The sequence below is a fragment of the Mytilus edulis genome, chromosome 4, assembly GCF_963676685.1.
Source record: "Mytilus edulis chromosome 4, xbMytEdul2.2, whole genome shotgun sequence".
In the NCBI taxonomy this organism is placed as follows: domain Eukaryota; kingdom Metazoa; phylum Mollusca; class Bivalvia; order Mytilida; family Mytilidae; genus Mytilus; species Mytilus edulis.
Window position 1 is genome coordinate 36,069,992 of NC_092347.1, and position 27,697 is coordinate 36,097,688.

Sequence of the window (27,697 nt, forward strand, 5' to 3'; positions counted from 1 at the left end):
AACCCTAAACAGTTTTTAAGTTTATGGTGTGTTCTTCCTTTAAAAGCAAATACAAAGCAGATCATATATTTATTTTTTCTTCTTCTGTGTACATTTTAAAAGTCTGTCTTGATTGGCATAAAATAAGTACATTTCTAGTACAAACATAGTATCATCAATCTGTATCTCACTAGTTTCCAACCTGTAAAAAAAGAAAAAATATATGAATGGTATTAACAAATAATTATAGGAATAAAAAAGACAGTTAATACTAGAATAATTTATCTTAAACCATTTAATGTCAACCCTCTGGGAGTAATGAGGGTTTTGGTGTGGGGGTCCGGAATTTTAGATTCTTTTTAAATTTATAGGTTAATTTTCATCATCTTAAAAATAAAAAAAATTCTGTAAAATTCTAATGAAATGATTGTATTATTAAATTTTCATGTAATTTGGTGATTTGTTTATTCTGTACATGGTACATTTCTGTAATCAGAATAATAACCATCTTCTTTTATTTTGCACAGTTATTCTTCATACTTCATCACCCTATTTTTCTCTATTATTTCTATTGTTTGCTCATTTATCTGTTTACATTATTTTTTTTGCCAATATTCTCACTCTTTTATTGTCTGTTCTATTTCATATTGTCCCATAAATCGACAAACTTACAAGCAAAAGGACAAACAAGGTGAAAAAGGCAAAATAGCTACAAGGGAAGTTTCTGAAAATTGAAATTTAAAAGACTAATTTATTTCTATGTAATGTCTAAAATACAAAGGCAAAATGTCTTGGTCAATAATATCCAAGTATTGGTTTATCAAAATATGGAGTTTAATTTTAAATATGTATTTGACAGTTAAGAGTAGTAGATACTGATGTATAGACTGTTTTTTTTCTCCAGAAATTAGATGTAGTATTATACGTAACTGACCCTATATGGTAAATAACCCCATATTTTTAGGACACTCCATACCAAATATATATATAGTCACTACATGTAGTCCTTTAACCAATCATATCCCCGTAAATCTATAGGAGGTAAGATAAAACATGATACAGATTTGTAAACAAAGTAGATTAAAGAAGAAACGTTACAGAATAATTCAAATTCTGTATCATCTGTATCAGGCAGGAAAAAACCCAACTCAGAACAAAACATTAGCTTCTTTTTTCCTAGTTTGAAATATCTGATAGTGTAGATTCTAATGAGGTATATGCCTACATTTGAACTGTCCTTTTAACTGTATCTATCTGATCCCTCTCTGTGGGTGTTATGGTCTGTTCTATTTCATCTTTCTGTGTATCATCTCCTCCTGCCTGATCAATGGAGGCTATTATTGCATCTACCCTCTCTTGTTTATCTAGCAACCGCCTGTAAATGTATTTCAGGTTAAAAGGTATATCTTTTAAATGAGATATGGCACAATATTCACAGAAAATATGTGTACATACATATATATAAATCATATACTGTGATTTTGTTTATTTTCATTGCTTCCAATTTTGTAAGATGAGAACAAAAAGTTTTTAGATATAAACAAAAATTCTGCACACCATTTTAAAAGAAATATCTGTTTTGTTGAACTTTTCAAATAATGTTCTACATTTAAACAGAAAAAATAAAACATCCACCAAATAACTATAGATTATTGTTGTTCCTCCACACTGACTATGGTAAAACATCAGCTTTAAAGCTTGTTTCACAATGTGCCAAGAAGTTTTTTGCATTGTCTGCCTTAGAAATTTATAATTGTTTAAAATAGCCCATGCAAATGTGTAAAAAACACAAGTCTACATATTAATGTCCTGAAAATTGTTTTATGTTGTTTTTCACACAAAGTACTCATTTCTTTTACAGGTAAATCAGAATCGTAAACAAAAAATGTAGATAATTGTGTTTTTTTTCTCGACCTAATTTCACTTCATGCAAAAGATGCTGATTTAACTTTGACAATTCTAAGTACAACCGATCTAAGATGGTCAATACTATTTACTTTGACTTGTGGTTTATATAAGAGTAACATTTATAATGTTGAAATGAATAAAGGAATAATTTGCTACTTCTTTATAAAGATCTATATAACCATTATAAACCAACCTATGTTCCGTCAATTCATTATCTTTTCTTAACGTTGCATTATACATTGCCTGCAAAAAAATTAAAACATAAACTGTTTCTCATCATGTTTGTTATTGAAATTGTAGAGGGTATCCTCATTATATATAATTACTTTTCAAAATAATAATTTACCTAAACCATATTAATATGAAATTTTTATTACAAAATAGAATATTAACAGATACATATCAAAATCAAATATTTCATTACAAATTTCTTCTTCCTTTTGCCAGCATTGCATCACTTTAAATTCAATAAAATTGAGAATGGAATTAGGGAATGTGTAACAGGGGCAACAACCCAACCATAGAACAGACAACAGCAGAAGGTCACCAATAGGTCTTCAATGCAGCGAGAAACTCCTGCACCATGAGGCGTCCTTTAGCTGGCCCCCTCAACAAATATCTATACTAGTTCAGTGATAATGGACGTCATACTAAACTCCAAATAATACACAAGAAACCATAATTAAAAATAATACAAGACTAACAAAGTCCAGAGGCTCCTGACTTGGGATAGGCCCAAAAAGGCGACTGGGTTAAACATGTTTTTTGAGATGTCAACAACCTCCCCCCTCTATACCTTTAGCCAATAAAGATTAGTAAACACATTACAATAAGTACAGTAAAATTCAGTTCAAGAGAAGTCCAAGTCCTATATCAGAAGAGGTAACAAAAGATAATAAACAAAATGACATAAAAACATAAACAGACTACTAGCAGTTACTGACATGCCAGTTCCAGACCTCAATCAAACTGATTGAAACAGTATGTCTATCAGGCACAATCCCTCACGTTCACAAGACTTTGAAAAAAATGAAGAAGTCACCTGGACACCAGTTTATGCATAACAGTCTGAAAAACTACAAAACATGATTTGTTATTTGATCTGTTTTGGTGTTTCATACTGCTGCATGTGTTTTGTTTTAGCTGAAGGTTCTTCAAACACTAATGTGATGAATATATTTCACAGTATTTCACTAAAGGAAGCGACTGTTTTAATTTCAAAGTTGTATTCTTAAGTGATATCTATAAGTGCAGATTTTCTGCACACTCTAACTGTATACATTGTTTGTTTCTGCACACTTTAACTGTATACATTGTTTATGTTTGTATTTATGTTTGAGATTTACACGTTCTATTCTGTTTCTTGTTTATGTCAACACCACAATTTTTACAATTGTTTTCCTGTGATTTTAAGACTTATAAAGCGTTCATTTACAATCATTTACAAGCATCTTCAATTTCTAAGTGATGTTGAAAATACCGTAAACAATCACACAACCTTTGAAATAACTGGAGTTTCACTACATATATTCAACAAGTAAGAAAAGTTTTCCTAAAATCCACAGGTGCGGAAAATTTACCAGTGCTAAATTAACAAGGCGAATTACGGTAAATTGACATTAGGTAGAACTCAACATTCTATATATTTCTGCACTTTAGTCAGATTGTCTCTATTTATAGGGTTTTTAAAGATAAATCTGCAATTTACCCCTTATGATCTATTTTAAGCCATGCTGGTCTGCAGGCAAGGTCATTGGAGACATTTTAAAAACAAGATAACATAATGATGATTGTAGCCAAATAGTTTCAAAGAAGATTTTTGTAATTTAACAGACGAAAGGAACAATATAATTGTGATGAAAAAAGCTCACTTGGCCCTTTGGCCCTTTAGGTGAGCTAAAGCGTAAGAAATAGTTTTGAACATTTAACTCATATCTTATTTACATACCTTATAAGATCTTTCTAGTACATGCTGAGCCAGTTTATGTATATCTACTTTAAACAGATAGAATGTTCTAGAAGGAGCATGATCTGGAGTTTTCGCTATCTCCTGAAAGTAAGCAATACATTATCAACAAATTCATACTTCAATGTGTATGTGAAAATAAAGTATACAATAAATCGTAACCAATATGAATGCACATTGATATACATATACATGTGCAGTTTTATATCAGGGAATTTTGTCAACTACATAATGATATTTTGTGCAATGTTATGGAACGAACTGTTACTTAGTAGACACGGTAGAAGGATTGAATTCGCATATTTTCAAGAAATTCTCACTTCTTCCGAGAAGATATTTTTTCTTAGATAATATGTCAATGGATTAAATTATCTGAAATATCAGAAATCTCAAATACTGTTGCAGTTTCTTGTACAATTCTTTCAGGCAATTGTATGTAAAATGAACGTAAAACTATGTACTGGAAATTCAGACATTAATGCGATGTTTTTTCTAATAATGTGAAAAATGCATCAGGGTTATAATTGAAATAATTTAAACTCGCAATTTGAAATTTTTTATATGAATTAAACAGGATTTTCCTCAATATCGCAAAAATTCAAATTGCATTTAAGTCTTAAATGACAAAATCGCAATAACAAATGCAAGCAATAATTTCTGAATTTACAGTATTTTGTGGTAAGCCTAATATTAGCATGCATTTTATAAGCTCAATGACCATATTTTAAGTCAAACTAAATTCACATGGATCAAGGCCTACATTAGCTTTGTAGTTCATCATTGCAAAATTCATGATATGTGCAATATACACCCAACTAAAATGTACGTAAATTCAGCTCTTTGAAAAGAATTAAAGAGTTCTTTATTTACTGTATGGTCTGTCATTTGCATTTTAAAACAGCACTCATTGTTCAGCTCAGTCAATCTTTTCAGATAGCAGTATGCCAAAAAACTTGGAGAAGCGATTTTCTTTTGAAATTTTTTTTTTCCCTCACTTTTGAGGCCTATTTATATTGAGATTGACCCATTATATGACCAGTTAATAAAAGACTCCTCATTTATGTCTAATGTCGCAATAAAATAGTTCAACTTCAGCATTTTCTTCTTTACGCAGAGTTAAGTTTATAGACAGTTATCCATATTTCTAATACTAATAGCTTCCTATTTTTCAAACTTACTGATGTGGTTATAAATTTCTGGGAAAACATATTATACAACAGTTCCTTAGCTTCTTTTGCTGAGATCATTGCAAAATCTTCAATCTAAAATAAAAAAAAAAAAATGTATGTACATTAAAGGGGCACTAGCTACGAGATATATAAACTAGAGGCTCTAAAGAGCCTGTGTTGCTCACCTTGGTCTATGTGAATATTAAACAAAGGACACAGATGGATTCAAGACAAAATTGTGTTTTGGTGATGGTGATGTGTTTGTAGATCTTACTTTACTGAACATTCTTGCTGCTTACAATTATCTCTGTCTATAATGAACTTGGCCCAGTAGTTTCAGTGGAAAATATTAGTAAAAATTTACAAATTTTATGACAATTGTTAAAAATTGACTCTAAAGGACAATAACTCCTTAGGGGGTCGATTGACCATTTTGGTCATGTTGACTTATTCTTAGGTCTTACTTTGCTGTATATTATAGCTGTTTACAGTTTATCTCTATCTATAATAACATTCAAGATAATAACCAAAAACAGCAAAATTTCCTTAAAATTACCAATTCAGGGGCAGCAACCCAACAACGGTGTGTACGATCCATCTGAAAATTTCAGGGCAGATAGATCATGACCTGATTAACAATTAAACCTCATCAATTTGATCTAAATGCTTTGGTTTTTGAGTAATAAGCCAAATACTGCATTTTACCCCTATGTTCTATTTTTAGCAATGGCGGCCATCTTGGTTGGTTGGCCGGGTCATCAGACACATTTATTAAACTAGATACCTCAAAGATGATTGTGGCCAAGTTTGGATTAATTTGGCCCAGTAGTTTCAGAGGAGAAGATTTTTGTAAAAGTTAACGACGACAGACGCCAAGTGATGAGAAAAGCTCACTTCGCCCAAGTGAAATAATAATTTGCTTTTATCAGCTAAAATGGTTCAATTTTGTCAAATTAAGCTAATAAACATGATAATGAGTTATTCACTTGCAAGTGAATAAGTCAACCTCATTAAATCCATATTCATGTGAACTCTAATTTAACCCAGTAGAAAGTGATAGAATAATGCATGCATTGTCTGTGTACGGGTATTTAAGGCCAACCTTAAAAATATGTTTGTTTGCAGTTTTCCGACTGTACCTTCAGACTAAAGGGTCGGTAGGTAGGAAAAATATTTTATTTTATCAGCCAAAATAAAGTTTAAACAAGCAGTTACACTAAACCAAGTTTCTTGTGAAGAAAAAAAAACATTTTAAAACAACAAACGCTGGACATACTGAAAACCAACATCAAATGAACAGGCATTTTCAGATAAAAATCTTAACCAAAACTGAAACTTTAACATAGTGTCATTATCCAATTTATGACATAAAATATGGTATAATTATTAAATACTGGAACACTTATAAACAAGGAATGTCATTATGACTAGAACTGTTTTAAAGAAATATATTCAGACATGTATGCTTCTCGACAAGAATGTTTTCATGAGTAGAGTATTTTCATCAGAAAAATGTAGATATTAAAGATTTATAAGACAATGTATTAAAGAGTGTATTTTTAATTAAAAAAAAATAACCATTGAATCTTCCTCAATTGAAAAACAGGCAACTTGAAAAAAAAAAGTATTAAGACATTCGACTGTTTTCATATTTCTAACAATATTTAATTATATGTGATAAGGTTATATTTTTGCCAGGCTTTAATGAAAACCAAAGAAATCTAAAGTTTGGGGTGAAATCCATAGCACCCCATTAAAAGTAAATGGTCTGTACTGAAATGTTTTTAATGCATAAAAAAAATTTGGCAGCATAGCTCCTAAGGACATGTTTTAATTGAATTCACATAGGCCACACAGTTTGGGTATATCTAATATTGTAAGAAAGAGAATAATTGCAATGTGTGGGGCAGCCCCCCTTATCCTAAAGGAGCATACTCATTGCAATCGAAGATAGATTTAATATAGAGATAGTATATTTATTTTTCAAGCTAACCATTCATTTTCTCTACATCTTTATGTAGTTAGGGTTGCTTCTTATTGATTTGGCATTATCTATATCCATTAACATTTCAAATGAGCCCTTCCTCCGTACAGGCGTGTTTACAGATATCCATGAAGATTAAGTCACGGATGAGTGGTTTCATCTTCATCGTCTTCACAACGATTTGTAGAAAATATGCCATACTTCAAGCTGCTGTCGAATTATTTAACCACTGAAATTGGTTCCATAAAGTCAGGCTCCACAGATTCTGTACCCGTTTGTTTGAGACAGAATGGTTATCGTGTCAGTTATGAATATCCACTGCATCATCGTCAATGATATCATCACACATCATTACATGTGCCTGAATCTGTATAAACAGTTTACTAATAAACTTTTTTGTTTGTTATTTGTCTTAAAATTGACACGAGACGACAGCATAAAGTACTCCTCCATGACTTCATGGATACCTGTAGGGAAAACGGTAGTATTTAATTTTCCCAGCATTAGGTTGGCCTTTTGTGTACCCAAGGCAGGTGAAGGAAGTCAAATTAGGAGCGCTGTGATTGGATGTAAGGGTACAATATATTTTTTATTTATCTATGAATAACTGCAGTGTGTATATTTACAATATAAATTTTAAAACCTATTGAAATATTTTCTAGAGAATTATTCGAAAAGACTTGCAAAATTTCATAAATTTGGTGCAAAATGACGGTGGGCATGGATAACATAAACAAGCTCCGTTGGAAGTTGGTCATGATACTATTTGGCTTTAATTTTTAAAACAGAGTAATAAAGTACTAACACAACATATAACTGTTTTATCCAGGTTTTTATCTTAAAAAGTGGTAAATTTAGAAAATGTTAACATTGTCACCAATGGCAGAATAAATAGTACCGTTTTCCCTATACTGAAGATAGCAAGGGAAATCAAAGTCACTCAAACTTCAATTCTTGTATACTATTTTGAAGCTTTTGATTAGTACATTTGATTTTTATCACAAAGAATAGAAATTTTTCACTGAGAACAATACTGTGTTGAGAAAAGTGCAGAGTCATCATGATAAGTCAAATTGATTGGTAATGATATAAAACTTTATTCTAGGATGTCAATATTAACTATATTGAGTAAAATGCACCATATTATAGTTCTTTTGTATTTGATTTCACCTTTCGCAATGATTTTTTCAATTGGAAACACCAGAATTCAAGTCGCGACAAATATTTTTTACTGTAATGTTTGCCTTTTTTGCTGCGTAATTCCCTAAATGTATAACATGGGTATTTCTGTAAACATTATCTATTAAAATGGGAAATTGTCTGGTTTAGTTTGTACTGTTTATGGAATTAGGCAATATTTGGTCACATTGAAAGCATTTTCAGTGTTAGAATTGTTCATCTAAGAAAAAAGAGGCCCACTTGAGGCTAAATTTACATAGAATTTATACTCTCCTGTGTAAAGAATTGTTCACATTCTTGATAATGCATGCAGCAAATATTTCAAAAGTGCTTCATTTTGTAGTTTCTTTCTTTTATTATATCAGACATAAATAATTTTTCATTTCCTACTGTTTGAAAGGACTTTTGTTGGTAATTAATACTCCCAAGGGACATAATTTAGCTTTTTCATTGATTAATACAGGCAACAAAGGCAACTTTACAGCTGAGTGCATGTATATTTAATGTTTAAAGTGTCTAATATCTTTGTTTTCATCATCTCGAGACAGAATAATAGATTTTATAACAAGCTTTAAAAATTTTAACCACAATATGGCATATACTAAAGCATGGAATGGAGATTAGTATGAAAAATCTTGAATTTGTGCATTTCTTGTAAATTTTTGATAAAATGAATACAAATTGAATGGAACTGTCCATTTTATCTGTTTAAATGGAACTATTTGTCATTCTTTTTAAATAAGATAAGATATGATTGGATACAGGTTGTTTATTAAGGCTTTTCTGAAAGAAGTAGAGAATGAGGTAAACCAGCATGTAGGGGTGGGGATATAAAATGATCTATGTTTCTTTAAGTACTGGGGACATACAAGTATTTATTATAGCCAAGGTTTTCACAATAGCCCAGTATTGCATTAATAATGTCATAAGAATTCTTTATATCTTTATGTCACAGTATAGGGAAAACGGTAGTATTTAATTTTCCCAGCATTAGGTTGGCCTTTTGTGTACCCAAGGCAGGTGAAGGAAGTCAAATTAGGAGCGCTGTGATTGGATGTAAGGGTACAATATATTTTTTATTTATCTATGAATAACTGCAGTGTGTATATTTACAATATAAATTTTAAAACCTATTGAAATATTTTCTAGAGAATTATTCGAAAAGACTTGCAAAATTTCATAAATTTGGTGCAAAATGACGGTGGGCATGGATAACATAAACAAGCTCCGTTGGAAGTTGGTCATGATACTATTTGGCTTTAATTTTTAAAACAGAGTAATAAAGTACTAACACAACATATAACTGTTTTATCCAGGTTTTTATCTTAAAAAGTGGTAAATTTAGAAAATGTTAACATTGTCGCCAATGGCAGAATAAATAGTACCGTTTTCCCTGTAAACAATTTCCATGTGCTTTATCATTAAATGGTGGGTCACATGAACGCTTGACAGGAAGCTAAGAAAAACCGAACTTGAAATGCGTAATTGACCCAGACTTTAAATCATTTCCGTAAAGGACCCAAAGTTCCGGATCGCGTCAATAGAAGTACTTATTAAAAAAATTTCTTCAAATTTAAAGCAATAAAATTTTCACAGTCGGGAAGATTTTCAAGCAAACTGCAAACTGCAAACAAACAATATTTTAATTTAAGCCTAAAGGAAAAGAATGTCAACATTGAAAGTGAAACAAAGGTAAATAGTTTGATTAACTGATTCGATCCACACAAAATTATTCTTATAAAGGTAAAAACACTGATTAACATAAATTTTTAATCTATAATACAAAATTTAACAAACCTATAAAAATTCAATTGCAAGAGTTGCTTAATCTATTTATATCTGTGTTTATGTTTACATCGCTTATACAGTCATAGAAGGTCAACTCAATAGTCAATAAGATAGCGTCTTGGCTAAATTTCACACCAAACGAAGCAACATCTTATTGAGACCATGTTCTGTAAATTGTATATTTGATATTTTTGATAGTTTGGAAAAAATGTTTTACATTGTTATAAGTAAAATATGAGAATTTGAGTCAAATCGGTTAACATGAATTTGGCAGCTAGTGCCCCTTTAATATTTATATCTAAGTTAAAGCAGCTCTAACCAGAAACTAGAGGCTCTTAAGATCCTGTGTCGCTCACCTAGGTTTATGTGAATATTAAACAAAAGACACAGATGGGTTGATGACAAAATTGTGTTTTGGTGATGGTGATGTGTTTGTAAATCTTACTTTACTGAACATTCTTGCTACATACAATTATCTCTTTCTATAATGAACTTGGCCCATTAGTTACAGAGGGAAATATTTTGTTAAAAATTAACAAAAATTACAAAGTTTATGAAAATTGTTAAAAATAGACTGTAAACGGCAATAACTCCTTAAGGGGTCAACTGACCATTTTAGTCATGTTGACTTATTTATAGATCTTACTTTGCTGAACATTATTGCTGTTTACAGTTTATCTCTATCTATAATAATATTCAAGATAATAACCAAAAACAGCAAAATTTCCTTAAAATTGCCAATTCAGGGGGAGCAACCCAAAAACCAGTTGTCCGATTTGTCTCAAAATTTTAGGGCAGATAAATCTCGACTTGATAAACAATTTAACCCCCATGTCAGATTTGCTCAAATGCTTTGGTTTCTGAGTTATAAGCCAAAATCTACATTTTACCCCTATGTTCTATTTTTAGCCATGGCGGCCATCTTGGTTGGCTGGCTGGGTCAACGGACACATTTTTGAAACTAGATACCCGAATGATGATTGTGGCCAAGTTTGGTTAAATTTGGCCCAGTAGTTTCAGAGGAGAAGATTTTTGTAAAAGTTAACGACAACGGACGAATGATGCCAAGTGATGAGAAATGCTCACTTGGCCTTTTAGGCCAGGTGAGGTAAAAATGTTGCATATTAATTGAAAATTCTTATTTTGGGCCAACCTTAAAAATATGTTTGTTTGCAGTTTTCCGACTGTACCTTCAGACTAAAGGGTCGGTAGGTAGGAAAAATATTTTATTTTATCAGCCAAAATAAAGTTTAAACAAGCAGTTACACTAAACCAAGTTTCTTGTGAAGAAAAAAAAACATTTTAAAACAACAAACGCTGGACATGCTGAAAACCAACATCAAATGAACAGGCATTTTCAGATAAAAATCTTAACCAAAACTGAAACTTTAACATAGTGTCATTATCCAATTTATGACATAAAATATGGTATAATTATTAAATACTGGAACACTTATAAACAAGGAATGTCATTATGACTAGAACTGTTTTAAAGAAATATATTCAGACATGTATGCTTCTCGACTAGAATGTTTTCATGAGTAGAGTATTTTCATCAGAAAAATGTAGATATTAAAGATTTATAAGACAATGTATTAAAGAGTGTATTTTTAATAAAAAAAAAATAACCATTGAATCTTCCTCAATTGAAAAACAGGCAACTTGAAAAAAAAAAATATTAAGACATTCGACTGTTTTCATATTTCTAACAAAATTTAATTATATGTGATAAGGTTATATTTTTGCCAGGCTTTAATGAAAACCAAAGAAATCTAAAGTTTGGGGTGAAATCCATAGCACCCCATTAAAAGTAAATGGTCTGTACTAAAATGTTTTTAATGCATAAAAAAAATTTGGCAGCATAGCTCCTAAGGACATGTTTTAATTGAATTCACATAGGCCACACAGTTTTGGTATATCTAATATTGTAAGAAAGAGAATAATTGCAATGTGTGGGGCAGCCCCCCTTATCCTAAAGGAGCATACTCATTGCAATCGAAGATAGATTTAATATAGAGATAGTATATTTATTTTTCAAGCTAACCATTCATTTTCTCTACATCTTTATGTAGTTAGGGTTGCTTCTTATTGATTTGGCATGATCTATATCCATTAACATTTCAAATGAGCCCTTCCTCCGTACAGGCGTGTTTACAGATATCCATGAAGATTAAGTCACGGATGAGTGGTTTCATCATCATCGTCTTCACAACGATTTGTAGAAAATATGCCATACTTCAAGCTGCTGTCGAATTATTTAACCACTGAAATTGGTTCCATAAAGTCAGGCTCCACAGATTCTGTACCCGTTTGTTTGAGACAGAATGGTTATCGTGTCAGTTATGAATATCCGCTGCATCATCGTCAATGATATCATCACACATCATTACATGTGCCTGAATCTGTATAAACAGTTTACTAATAAACTTTTTTGTTTGTTATTTGTCTTAAAATTGACACGAGACGACAGCATAAAGTACTCCTCCGTGACTTCATGGATACCTGTAAACAATTTCCATGTGCTTTATCATTAAATGGTCACATGAACGCTTGACAGGAAGCTAAGAAAAACCGAACTTGAAATGAGTAATTGACCTAGACTTTAAATCATTTCCGGAAAGGACCCAAAGTTACGGATCGCGTTTAAATCTATAATACAAAATTTAACAAACCTATAAAAATTCAATTGCAAGAGTTGCTTAATCCATTTATATCTGTGTTTATGTTTACATCGCTTATACAGTCATAGAAGGTCAACTCAATAGTCAATAAGATATTTTAATTTAAGCCTTGCTGTTACACTGTGTAGAACGCCACATGCGGGGTGTCGGCTATGTTTGACATGGGGTGGCAATTTTGAAGCGACGAAAAAGTAACAAGATAAGTTCAATCATCAAAATTTCTTATTTTTAGAACTCTCAGTACCATATAATGTATTGCACGGAAAGAACCGCAACATAATCTATTTCCTGAAAGAAGAAGCAGTCGTTTTCAGTGCTCAGTTTTCTCAAACACCTCGCCCTAGTTTTCCGTGTTGCAGATTTTGAAGCTTTATATGCAAATTTCGGTATAAAAAACTACTTTACACAGCTACTCTCCGTATCATTTATATAGAATTGTATTCCTTTCATTGACTTATACCAAATACCAGTTTCTTAGTTAAAATTAATTGGTTTTAAAACTGTTATTCATCAAAATATAAAGTGTCGCTCGGGGTGTCAGATTCTGCATCGCAAGGGGTAGAGGCTTGTCATAAAATATACATATTTGCATGTAAATTAGTCTTCATATGATACATTTTATTTCAAACACATCTACTTAACCATGACAAAATAAGGATTTTTCATTTTGCCTGTTTTTGGTCTTATAAAACATGTGCTTTTGATTTCATTCATAGTAAAAAAAAATGGCTCAAAATATTAAGTTTTCAAGCTGGTAAACGATTTCTCTTCCTTTTCAGTCGCTATCATGGTAAAAAAGTCAAGGCTATGGCTCAATAAACCAAAACATGGTAGAAAATCACAAAATAGTCCTCAATATAAGATATGCCTGAAGCCTCCACCAGCCAAAATGCATCATAGTTCATTACCAGGTTCATCTAAAAATCACTCGTGCACGCCGCAAAAATCCATCACTCCTAAAAGAATTAGAACACTCTCTCCAATGAAACACTCACCGGCATCTTTTCCAGCGAATGACAACACAACTTCAAGTAATCCCGAAGACGATGATACTACAATTGTCAATGAGAAAACAACGACTTGTACACAAATATACAACGGAACAGGTTTACAAGAAAAAATGATTCAAGACAGTTATTTCGTTCGTAATCGCCTAGCTAGAACTATCCGTTTTGTGTTACACATCTATTATATCATATCATATCAAACCATAGTCAGAGTAGACCTTCAAAGTAGATATGATATGATAGATGTGTAACAAAAAAAAATCATATCATATCTACTTTGAAAGACTAATCTGACTATGATATGATATGATATGATATTATATGATGCCCTTTTTTACTATGAATCCATGAAATCAAAAGCACATGTTTTATAAGAACAAAAACAGGCAAAATGAAAAACCCCTATTTTGTCATGGTAAAGTAGATGTGAATGAAATCAAAAGCATATATTTTATAAGACCAAAATAGGCAAAATGAAAAATCCTTGTTTCGTCATGGTAAAGTAGATGTGTTTGAAAAAAAATGTATCATATGAAGACTAATTTACATGCAAATATGTATATTTTATGACAAGCCTCTACCCCTTGCGACGCAAAATCTGACACCCCGAGCGACACTTTATATTTTGATGAATAACAGTTTTAAAACCAATTAATTTTAACTAAGTAACTGGTATTTGGTATAAGTCAATGAGAGGAATACAATTCTATATAAATGATACGGAGGGTAGCTGTGTAAAGTAGTTTTTTATACCGAAATTTGCATATAAAGCCTCAAAATCTGCAACACGGAAAACTAGGGCGAGGTGTTTGAGAAAACTGAGCACTGAAAACGACTGCTTCTGCTTTCAGGAAATAGATTATGTTGCCATTCCTTCCGTGCAATACATTATATGGTACTGAGAGTTCTAAAATAAGAAATTTTGATGCTTGAACTTACCTTGTTACTTTTTCGTCGCTTCAAAATTGCCACCCCATGTCAAACATAGCCGACACCCCGCATGTGGCGTTCTACAGGGTGTGTTAGTCATAAAAATAAATGACTAATAAATATTATTTTTTTACAAAGAACATGATTGAAATAAATGATGCCATTCATGTAAAACTCATCTTCACTAGTCAAGGGTTATGGTCATACCTTCTACTCTCCAATATCTCATGGATCACAAATTCTGACTTAATCTGACAAGGGTGAAAAAGATTCTATAGGTATGAACCTATATATTTTATATAATTAGCTAGCAAAGATGTATGAAACTCAGTTATAATAATATTTAATTTTTGCAAGCTAATTTTTTCACTAATTTGACCATATTGACCTTTGCCTAAATTTTATAATTAAGGAAAACCAGAACCACTTACTAGAAAAAACATAAAAATAACAAGTTGCAACCAGGTTTTGCGCTTCAAAATCTGAAAATTTCACATTTCACTTTTTTAAAGTACATTTACCTGCTTCTGTTCTACATGCTTTTTCAACAATAGCACTCTAAATATTCTTAGACATTTTGATCCAAACCTGCAAAAGAAGGGATAAATACATTTTAAATTTAAATGAAGCTTTTGAACAGTGATTTATACAAAGATAATGGAGAATGTATCCATTGATGCACCCTCTTTCATATAACGTTATAATTTTATAAAGGGACACATCTCTAGAACAGTAAAAATAACGCTACACAAACTTGTGCCGGTACTTGATTTAGGTTTTGTGGTAATAAGCATTGTTTTGTGAAGTTTCATAAGATTTGGTTGACACAAATTTAAGTTGGAGAATGGAAATAAAAATAAAAATATCAGCATTTTTTCCTTTTGTAATGGAGCTTAACTCTAGAATCCACCCAATTTCAAACTTGATCAGTGGTTTGTGGTAGTTAGCATTGTGTATAAGATTTATAACATTTGGGTAAGGCAAACTTAAGTTTCAAGTACAGGAATAAAAATATCAGCAATTTTTCTATTTGAAAACGTTTTTTTAAATGTCATTGTTTTCTTAATATTTTACTGCTTGAGACTTCTATTTTAAGAAAAAAAGTTAAACGTTAGCATATGCAACAAATGCAGTATCTATTGGCGTACTTTAGATATAATGTCTATTATCATTTTCAAGCACTCATTATATCTATATATATGTATATAAATATCATTATTTCATTATATCTCTTTTTATTCAAAAGTGAATTTTAATATAGTCTTATATAGTTTTCTATATGATGTATGTTCAATTTGTTTTTATTCTTGAAATATTTTTTGTTCTGCTATGTCTGTTTTTATTGGACATATGATTTTCAATGCCCCTTGGTTTCTTCCCCGTCTATTTTTATCTTACCTTTCTAATACAACTGATTCCAAATGAGAAGTAGCTATTTGAGTTAGTGCTTTATATATATCTGATTCTCTTAAGGAATAATACTATGCTTTCTTTCATCTGACCAATCTATCATTATATGCAATGCCTTGGATGAAAACCAACCTTATGTGAGTGCATGTATACATGTACATAAATTTGATTGATTTTGGAACACTTCAATGCACAATTACAAATGAATTTTGGTCGGTTAAATTGATTTTCTTGAACAGCTGAATTGTGAAACAGTTACAGACTTTCAATAGAGATTTTTTCAACTTGAAATATGTTAAAAATTATTCATAAGGTCTATTTTTAACAGACGCAACTCATATGTTATAAAATAAATGCTGACTTAATAAATTAATATATACTGCAGCTGTGCTATTTGAGCAGTCAAATTGCATTGACCGTATATTCATATGTGATATACAGTCACTGACCGTATATCACCTTGTTTATGACGTTGACAATGTGTTTCCGTAGAGTTTTATTTATGACGTCAATAAAACATACAGGTTCGCGGCAATTTTGCGTTGTCCGCTCACAATTAAAGAATGACGGTTTTTACCCTAAATACTTCATTTTGAACAGTTATAAGAGTTGCAGTATATAAAGAATAACCATACATTGTCTCGAAATATCAATCTGTTATTTGTACTCGGCTCGAAACAGGTAGAAATGCTCGGCACAGCCTCGCTTTCTACCTGTTTCTAAGCCTTGTACAAATAACATTGATATTTCGAGACAATGTATGGTTATTCTATATATAGGTTCAAAATAAAGGACAAGGTACGATAAGGCCTGTTTTTGGCCCCCCTATTTCCTCATTTTTCAAATTCTGTTTTGAAAAGCTACTTTACATGTTTAAATATTCCCTTAGGTTTGAAGTTTGTTTGGCTGAACTTCAAAACCATTAATTTTTAGAAAATGGGTGAGGTTAGGGGGGATAAAGGGCATCAATAACACCAAAAGAAGGAAAAATTACAATTTTAGGTCATTTTTTCTTTAAATATACATGCCTACGTGACCCAGAGAAAATTACGTTGATTTAGACAGCAAAAACTGTGCTAATGACTTTCGAATATTCTTGGGTCACATTGGCGCAGGCATTTCAAAACAAAAAAAATGTTGTACAAAACACCTGAAAAGTGAATAATAATTACAATATTTTAATAATAACAGAAAGTTTACCCCCCCCCCCCCCCCTCACCTCAACCAGTTGCTAAAATTAGTCATTTTGAAGTTCATCCTAACAAACTTCAATCATTAGGAAATATATTAACATAATAAGTAGCTTTCAAAAACAGAATTTGAAAAAAATTGAGAAAATAGGGGGAGGACAAAAACAGGCCTTATCGTACCTTAGCTTTAACCAGATACAACTTTTCCCCAAAAAAAAGTTATGGATTATGTATAAAAGTAGTTTCTGTTTTAATGTAAGGCTTTGTATTGTATTTTAACTCTGTATTATATTGGCTATGTATTTTAATTGTTCTGTTGAACTAACATCCTTTATGTCACCAAAACAAGACAGTTCCTTAGATTCTGTCTTTGTCAGTGGCATCAAATTTAATGGGTTTAGTCTGTACACTTGCAATGCATTTACTTAATGGGTTTTAAAATACATGTAAAATGGTTTCAGATTGAGATTTGGAATCAGTTATCTCCAAACAAACTATGAAATTTCCATAAAGATCTCTGATTTTGATTTGTCTTGTCTTTCGAGCCAGAATGACTACAGTACAAAGCCATTTGGAATTCAAAGACAAATTTTAATGAGTTTGCATTATCAGTTCTACAAATCCAGACATAACTTTGTCTAATTGCAGTTGACATGTGTGTATATAATTATGTTGTATAATAAAATCAGATGGGATTCTGTCAGAAATCTTCATAAAAAAATCACAATCTGTTTCCTGGAGATATCAAACCTTTTACCTTTTCATCACCAACCAATCAACAGAGACCTTTCCCTTAACTAATTTTTGTATCTATTTTACAAAAATCAAGGGGAACCCCTTTGTAAAATTGATGTACATTGAATTGTTTCAAACAAAAAATTCAAGAATTTTTTACTAACTAAACCAAGAATTTTTAAATTTTTTAATTTATATTTTAAATGTCAAAATTCATTATTGTTGTATGTAAAAATTCATCGTTCTAGTATGTAAAAATTCTTTGTTGTTGTATGTAAAAATTCATTATTCTAGTATGTCAAAATTCATCGTTGTAGTATGAAGAAGATATACGTATAAAGGATACTGACAACATACATTCCTCCGCCACTTTCATCAACTTTACTTATAAAACATGTCTACAAAATAAAAATACATCAAGAATAATTAATAATGATTTAACTGTTCAATTTTGTTATTTCTTTAAAATCTAGCTTTCAGGAAAACTTTTATCCTTTTTAACATTAATCTTCAAAAGATAGCACTCCCAAAAAAGATGAAAATCTTACTCTGTGTGAATGCTTTATAATTCATTAACTAAGAAAGAATCTTAAATATTTAAAATACTTCTGTGAAAATAAACTTGTAACTTATCCTAAAATTAAACATCTTATGACATAATTGAATTCAAAAGGACGATATCATGAGTGTACACAAACCACACATTCTAATGATAAACTAGGTCCAAATTTATGTCAGCTTATAAACCTTTGAAAAACTACAGAATCACATGTTTACAAAAACACAATCTTTATTAATTCATAAAAATTGGTACCCATGAAAATTAAGGCCAAATAAAAATATATATGTGGTTCCAGTAACCCTACCATCCCTACTTTTTTGGCTTAAAAATAGCCTACCCTAAAGATTTTATTGTCATTTTTCATTAAGCACGGTTAAAGTCAGAATTTTGCTCCCATAGAGTCAATGTAAAAAAAAACATAAAATAAAAAAAAATCCCTACCTACCTACCCTAATTTTTTTTTCAGATGTAACTGGAACCACACATACTTTTTTAGTTGGCCTAATGAATTCACAGTACCGGTATATTGTTTTGAGTTAACTTACTGAATCTTCACTAATCATAGACAAATAAATCTGTAGTAACTTTCTTGTAAGTCCAAAGTCCTTTGGTAATGCATTAAATATCTAAATAGATTGTAAATAGGTTATCAAATATACAAATTGTACACTTATGAGCACTCATAAGGCAATGTCCTACTCTTTTAAAGATTATTTATTTGCACTGATTTTCAAATTGTCCATTGCCAATATAAATCTATGATATAAGCTTCACAAAAATTGTGTGCATGAATTGAACAAATGAGAGCGCTAACTATGCAAATTTTAATTCAATTAATGTTTCCAAGGGGCATAACTAAAAATAATTGATCAGCACTGATTTTCAAGACATAGCTGATTTAACATGTATAAGACTATAATATTAGTTTGATTAAAACCTGGCAAGAATTATACGGGAGACAGCACTAACAAAACCTGACTGCAAGGTGACCATCAAGAAAGGAGGCTCTACATTTCAAGGGCATAGGATACAGTTTTGATCCCAAAAAGAAATTTTTATAAAAATTTGCATATAGGCTATTTTCTACCTGATTAAATCAAATATGTAATAAAAAATATACATTCATGTGCTACTTTTTAAGTAAAATGAGGTCGAAATTACAGACATTTACTCAAAATTCGGATTTGTGAACGTATTTTCCTTCTGACAGAAATGGATAACTTTTTTGTTTTTTTAAAAGATAAACACAGAAGCTGTTTTTCGTTAAATTATTCATAATTTCTCTTTTATATATATATAAGTATCCTATAAATTTACGAAATATTTTGTTTAGAAATAAATAAAATTTATCAAATGTTCATGAATGTAGAAAAAAATGTCATTTTTTGCTGTATATTTATCAAATTAAAAAAAGATCACTATCGATGTTTTCATGAAAATTGGTACAAATAATCTTCATACGTAATCAAACCAAAAGTCATTCAAAAAAAATCCATGAACTTGATTAAAAGTTAAATCAATTTAAATGACAAAAATCAGTTGAAAAATGCTTCTTTATCCAATATGTCACAGTTTGACGTTGTGAAAATAACATTTTACATTAGCAACGTCATTACCTCCCCTGTAACTGAATTGTATGCCTTTAGCCTCCTTGATCTGAAATATTCTTACCTCAGTTAATGTAACAGCATTAGTAACAGTACTGTATGGGTCAGACTTTAATTCACAGACACGTAGTAATGTTCTTAGAACTTCTCCAGCCTTCTGTGGAAAAAAAATACAGACCCTAAATAAATATCTAATGTATATATATATTCTTAGAGTTTCCTCTTGTTCATTTACTGTTTGTTCCAATTTACACATGATTTTTCTTCTGTTTGGACTCTTTTAACTAATTCTTTTGCTGGAAATGTACAATCCTTCAAGATGAAGCTAATTTTGAGATGAAATGTTTTATTTATTTTTCTACAGATACTAATTTCTGTTGTTTTGATATATTTTTTTTTAGTACAGATCCAACTTAAATTAGTATAACCCCTAATAAAATAAAATTTTAAGACATTTGTCTACTAGTATCTTTAAAATATGTAAAGCAGCCATCAAGAATTGAAAATGTGTGTATTTGTAGAACTTAAAAAGCATGACTGGTACTAACCTTATCTACCTTACTGGCTATAGCAGTTATCATAAGTTGATCTCTCATATATTGATGGAACCTGTCAAAGTTTGCTTTCCAGTAGATTCCAGCATCATCAGGTTCCTTAAAGAAAAGAGAAAATTAAAACTGAGAATACATATCATACTTTAGATTCAAATAAATGATTAATTTCTTTGTCAATAGACATTTCAAGGCCAATCAACATATGAACAGGACAATCATTATTTTCAGTACAAATAAATGATTAACTTTCTTTGTCCATAGAACTTTTCAGGGCTAACCAACCTATGAACACAGAACAATCATTAATTTATCTATTTCTATCAGTTTTACTAAAGAAAGAAGGTTCATTTTAAAGATTATACTACAAGAGATTTTTATTTCAAACACTGATTTGTAAAAAAAACCCACAATAAAGACTCCCTTCCACTAAAACAAAATACCATTCCATACAAAACATAATATTTTTTTTGGATTGGATTAATGTATCTACTATTTACAATTTTTCTCAAGTACAAGTAAAATAGCATATATATTCAAGAATTAACCACTCTGGATATTGACTCTTAACTAAATCTTTTTGTTGGGTTACATATCTACATTATTTTTCCATTTTTTTTGTAAAGTCACATGTAAATCATTATGTATTCATCGTTTTGTGTATTTCTGTATCATCTTTATCATAATTATGAATCTTTGTTTCTGAGACTCTTTTTTAAGCACAATACATACACGACATGTCAACAACTAGTTTGTTGTTAAAAAACACATAAGATCAACATATTCCTTATCATTTTTCATAGATTTTTTTGTTACATACATGTAGTTTTAAAAACTACCTTCTAGTCATAATTGCCATTTTGTGTATCTCCTTTTTTAATGTTCATTTCATGATAAGCCAATAAAATACTTGGACAAATTGTGTGCATGGACCTTACTGCACTCTATACAACTTATGATGAACCTTTCAGAGAATAAAATTACCTCTTTTTCCGGTGAATCAAGAATTCTTCTTTTTTTCAATGATACTGGATTATTGTCTGTAGAGTGTTTTCTTTTTCTACTACCTATTCAAAATAAATCATTGAAACAAATAAAGCAAATACACATACATTTCAAATTTCTATTTTTACTTATATATGGCTTATTTTTGTATTTTACTTTTTCATCATAATGTTACTTTCATAGATTGGACTCTCTCTAAGTTATCACATTTCTTAATTAACAGCTGCGCCATGAATGCATGATACGCCTGTCATTTTTTCAAAGAATAAAGTTCAATAACTTTTCAATGTCATATCAGAAATCACGAAAAAACTAAAGGGAGGTTATCTTAATAGATATAAACCAGTCATCAAAGTTTCATGATAACTACTCAAAGCCTTCTTCAAAAACTGGAAAATCCCCCCTTTTTTTAATGAATAAAATCATGTAACTCACAATCGTAAAATCTAAAATTTATGAAAATTGAAATGGAGCTTAGGTCAAAATTACCCTTTTTTAATGAAAAAAATCCAGAAAACTCAAATCTAAAATTTAAAAAAAAAACGATACAGAGCTCATGTCAATAGATATTAAGTTCCGCAAAGTTTCATGCATTTTTTGAGTAAATGTCCCACATGTTGAAGACAAGCGGACAGACAGAGAGGGACAGACGTACAGGCGGTATACCATAATACATCAGGTAAACAGGCATATAAAAAATGACAATAAGTATTAATGAATATCATTAGGAAATCATCAGGCTTATAGATAACAGAAGATTTGATAATAAGAACAAGAATGTGTCCACAGTACACGGATACCTCTCACTCACTATTGATTTTTTATGTTCAGTGGACCAAAATGCTTATTTGGCATTAAACATGTTAAAATTAGAAAGATCATATCCTAGGGAACATGTGTACTAAGTTCAAGTTGATTGGACTTCAACTTCATCAAAAACTATCATGACCAAAATGTTTAACCTGAGGTACAACAGAATGATGAACAGACAAACAGACACACAGAACGAAAAACATAATGCTCCTAAGTGGGGCATAAATATTAATTTAAAAGCTATTTAATAAAGTCTTCACAAACTTGTAATAGAACTGCATATATATTAAGTAAAGTCTACACAAACCTGTGACAGGTATTTTGTATAAATCATCAGTGACGTCTTCACTATTGCTAGTATTGGTTCTATTTTTACATCTCTGTAAGAAATGTGTATTGACCAGACAGTTAAACTTTTCCTGTACAAATGAGCTGGCTATTTCTGGATGACCTGTTAAATAAACATAATCATGATAATGAAAAATGTAATTTAGTTGAATGCATCAAGTCATTTATCATCTTTCTATTTTTGCTGGATAGGTTCATCTCACGACATGTACATGAAAAAGTTTAAGTTTTTACAAGTAAATGAAAAGATTAAGATCAACATCAAAATTTCCACAAAAAATTGTATAAAATTGATATTTGTTTTAAGAATTGAAAATTTTTCCATTTCATATTATCAACCCATTCAACTGCATTGTTGGTCTTGTGGGCTCCACACTCTAGTGTTAGAGATCCTGGGTTTCATCCCTGTTCCACTCGACCAAAGTGTCCAGGTGAGGTCAGGTGACATGCCTTCCTATATATATATATATATATAGCTAAAGACTCATACTTTTATGAACTACCACACAAAATATTCAGATCAACTTTATACTCTAATACAACATTTTCAAAGCAGGATTCTTATTTATATATATTTTTTAATAAACAGCTCTAGCTTTTTCAATTAAAATACCTCAATTAATAAAAAAACATTGTTTTTTTTTTAATATTACATTGATATCAGGTTATGAAAATGAATTATTTTCAAGATATTAAACATTATCCACAGAGTACCTACCAGCATTAGTTAGGGCTTCATTTAATTTATTAGTAACATTTTTTACAACTTGTGTCATTAACATCTGTCCATTCTGTAAAATCTCCTCCGCAACAAGTTCTGCCGCATCCCCGTATAATGTCTTAGCACAATATATATAATTTGGAAATCTAATCCTCCTTAATATAATTTCAGAATCTATCAAATATTCTAGAGTTCCTTTACTGTCTGTTATGTAATCACAAATATTATGTTGCAGAAGTACACACAAAACTTTCTTTGTCTACAAAATAAAAAATTCAACTACATGATAAACATGATAAACTAGAGGCTCTAAAGAGCCTGTGTCGCTCACCTTGGTCTATGTGCATATTAAACAAAGGACACAAATGGATTCATGACAAAATTGTATTTTGGTGATGGTGATGTGTTTGAAGTTCTTACTTTACTGAACGATTTTGCTTCTTACAATTATATCTATCAAGAACTTTGCCCATTAGTAACAGAGAACTATATTTGGTAAAAATTTACATAAATTTACCAAATTAATGAAAATTGTTAAAAATTGACTATAAAGGGCAATAACTCCTTAAGGGGTCAATTGACAATTTAGGTCATGTTGACTTATTTGTAGATCTTACTTTGCTGAACATTATTGCTGTTTACAGTTTCTCTCTAGCTATAATAATATTCAAGATAATAACCAAAAACAGCAAAATTTCTTCAAAATTACCAATTCAGGGGCAGCAACCCAACAACCGATTGACCGATTCATCTGAAAATTTCAGGGCAGATAGTTCTTAACCTGATAAACATTTTTATCCCCTGTCAGATTTCCTCAAAATGCTTTGGTTTTTGAGTTATAAGCCAAAAACTGCATTTTACCCCTATGTTCTATTTTAGCGGTGGCGGCCATCTTGGTTGGTTGACCAGGTCACGCCACACATTTTTTAAACTAGATACCCCAAAGATAATTGTGGCCAAGTTTGGATTAATTTGGCCAAGTAGTTTCAGAGGAGAAGATTTTTGTAAAAGATTACTTTAATTTACGAAAAATGGTTAAAAATTGACTATAAAGGGCAATAACTCCTAAACGGGTCAACTGACCATTTTGGTCATGTTGACTTATTTGTAGATCTTACTTTGCTGAACATTATTGCTGTTTACAGTTTATCTCTATCTATAATAATATTCAAGATAATAACCAAAAACAGCAAAATTTCCTCAAAATTACCAATTCAGGGGCAGCAACCCAACAACCGATTGACCGATTCATCTGAAAATTTTAGAGCAGATAGATCTTGACCTGATAAACATTTTTATCCCATGTCAGATTTCCTCAAAATGCTTTGGTTTTTGAGTTATAAGCCAAAAACTGCATTTTACCCCTTTGTTCTATTTTTAGCCGTGGCGGCCATCTTGGTTGGTTGACCAGGTCACGCCACACATTTTTTAAACTAGATACCCCAAAGATGATTGTGGCCAAATTTGGATTAATTTGGCCAAGTAGTTTCAGAGGAGAAGATTTTTGTAAAAGATTACTTTAATTAACGAAAAATGGTTAAAAATTGACTATAAAGGGCAATAACTCCTAAACGGGTCAACTGACCATTTTGGTCATGTTGACTTATTTGTAGATCTTACTTTGCTGAACATTATTGCTGTTTACAGTTTATCTCTAACTATAATAATATTCAAGATAATAACCAAAAACAGCAAAATTTCTTCAAAATTACCAATTCAGGGGCAGCAACCCAACAACCGATTGACCGATTCATCTGAAAATTTCAGGGCAGATAGATCTTGACCTGATAAACATTTTTACCCCATGTCAGATTTGCTCTAAATGCTTTGGTTTTTGAGTTATAAGCCAAAAACTGCATTTTACCCCTATGTTCTATTTTTAGCCGTGGCGGCCATCTTGGTTGGTTGACCGGGTCACGCCACACATTTTTTAAACCAGATACCCCAATGATGATTGTGGCCAAGTTTGGTTTGATTTGGCCCAGTAGTTTCAGAGGAGAAGATTTTTGTAAAAGTTAACGACGACGGACGACGACGGACGACGGACGCCAAGTGATGAGAAAAGCTCACTTGGCCCTTCGGGCCAGGTGAGCTAAAAAGGAAAAACTTAAATTGCTTAAAAATGCTATCCATGAAGTTCCTTAACTCAAGTATATCGCACCATTGTTGCTCAGGGGTAATACTTATATCATGTATATGATTTCATGAATGTTCTGTTATGAATCCTTAACAATTTATTTTTTTCGTAGAGTAAAACTGCTCGTGCCTTGTTCAATTTCTTCCAAAAAATAAAAATAAAACAAACAAGGCCATGCTCTTCATTGCTCTTCTTTGATTGGTAACAAGGTTCTAAAAACACTTAATCCATGGATTGAATGTTGAATGTGTACTGATTGATATTTAAGTCTGAGACTTATGATTTTTATTAGTTATTTTTGTCTTTGAACAAGCTTTCAGACACTGTGGGTACTCTCAGATCTGTACTGTATCTTCTGTGTTTTAACTTTTAAGTGTATTGTGTATACAATGATATATCTGTATATCATGTATATAGATGCAAATTTGAAATAAATAGAAGACAAGTTTTAAAATATGCTTAAGAAATTAAATAGAAAAGATGGTGTCACAGAACTTATTTTCTAAAGCTTGCTTCAAGTTAAAAAATCTGAATTTCTTTAAATTCCTTTATCAAATTTGACTATTTAACAATGTTTAAATTATCTCCCTTAAAGTTCCTAGTTGGGAAAATTGATTCGAACAAACCCAAACAATTGGTGTAGGTTAAAACAGTCTTAATAATGCAATAAATCACCTTATTTTTACTTAATTATGTAAAGCAAATAAACAGTCTTATACATTTATTGCCAATCTGTCCCAAATTTTGCAGGCTAATGCAAAGAACTACATGTACACTAATTGTATACATTTACAAGGTGCTCATATAGTTAATGTATATTAAGCCCTTTATCACTGGTTTTTATAATTGTATTTTGATCTAATGTTGTCCCAGGTTATGGGGATTGTTTCGTACCAACTAACATTATTAACCTGCCACAGCCCTGATTACATGTTCATCCTAGGTCCATTCGCCCTGAGTTTGTTCGCCAATAGAGTCCATTTGGCCTGGGTTCATAATACCATTTTTTTAATAAACTAGTCAGCTTAGAATTAATAAAAGCAATGATGTACAAATTGTTAATCATGAAAAGGATTTCAGTACAAATTCATTTATCATGTTTATTATTAAACTCTGAGACTACTTTGACACCATCTTCACTAGCCAAGGATTACAATCCACTTCCCTCCTCTTCAGACAAGAGAGACATGGGTGGATTGTAACCCTAGGCTAGCAAAGATGACTAAAACACATGTGTTTAAGGTCTCAGTTATACTACATTGTACATTATATATATATAATAATTTACTGAATAGAAATATTTTGTTAACAAATATCAAAACTTTAAAGAAAAATACATTTTATTCATGTACATGTATTCTACTATGCAAATCAAAGGGAAAATGATAAATAAGATTCAGCAATACCGAAATATTCAGTGAATTTTACAACGCACGTTATAATTAACATTTAAGTCATATTCTGTTCAAATAATAAACATTATCAGAGGCATATACATTGTATATATGTCTCTGAAATTATGCAAATTTGCAACTAGAGAACAATAAGAAAAAAAGAAAAATCAGGCCAATGGCAAACCGGTATTAGGACGAGCAGGTACTTTACAAATACATGTACTAGAGCGAATACATATGTCAGTGAATCAGGGCAAACAGACCTTACCCAAGACAGGAGCCTATAATTCACTGGTTGTTGTTTGTTGCTGTTAAGCATAAAATAATTTTGTTTTACCACATCTTTTTATATCATGTTTAAAATCATATTTTATGTAATTATGTTTATAAAAATATATAGTTTATTTAGATCAGTAATGCACCTGTTCTAGTGAGAATTTGCTCTTTAATGCAAGGTATCTAAGTGCACAGATATTATCCTTCAATAGATGACATCCAACTGCTTCTGCTACTTCTCCAAAATTATCTTTTAATATGCTTTTGCATAGGTTACTTTTATTATGTGACATGCTGTTTCGTCATTAAATTGGTTGGTAAAATCAAAAGAGATTCCAGCTAAACAGAGAAGTATGG

General features: G+C 30.9%; 1 protein-coding gene across 1 annotated transcript; it reads right to left on the minus strand.

The window, feature by feature from the left end:
* Positions 1-56: 56 nt before the first annotated feature.
* Positions 57-27,680, minus strand: LOC139519628 (DNA-directed RNA polymerase III subunit RPC3-like). Its single transcript, XM_071311824.1, has 15 exons — positions 27,487-27,680; positions 23,531-23,792; positions 22,772-22,915; positions 21,631-21,713; positions 20,644-20,748; positions 20,160-20,252; positions 19,034-19,114; positions 18,273-18,324; positions 15,990-16,050; positions 15,113-15,179; positions 5,032-5,115; positions 3,836-3,937; positions 2,081-2,130; positions 1,205-1,354; positions 57-181 (listed from the first exon to the last, which is right to left on the minus strand). Exons 1-15 carry the CDS (start codon positions 27,631-27,633, stop codon positions 70-72), a joined length of 1,593 nt encoding a protein of 530 aa, XP_071167925.1. The 5' UTR covers positions 27,634-27,680; the 3' UTR covers positions 57-69.
* Positions 27,681-27,697: the final 17 nt, after the last annotated feature.

What these genes read in the sequence shown, in the direction of transcription:
- LOC139519628 (XM_071311824.1), bottom strand. Translation starts at nt 27,633, where the DNA reads ATGTCACATAATAAAAGTAACCTATGCAAAAGCATATTAAAAGATAAT. An exon ending in ATACAAAATACCTGTCACAG is followed by an intron (nt 21,714 to 22,771) that starts GTTTGTGTAGAC and finishes TATTTTGAATAG; the next exon opens with GTAGTAGAAAAAGAAAACAC. An exon ending in AGAAATTTATAACCACATCA is followed by an intron (nt 3,938 to 5,031) that starts GTAAGTTTGAAA and finishes GCTTACTTTCAG; the next exon opens with GAGATAGCGAAAACTCCAGA.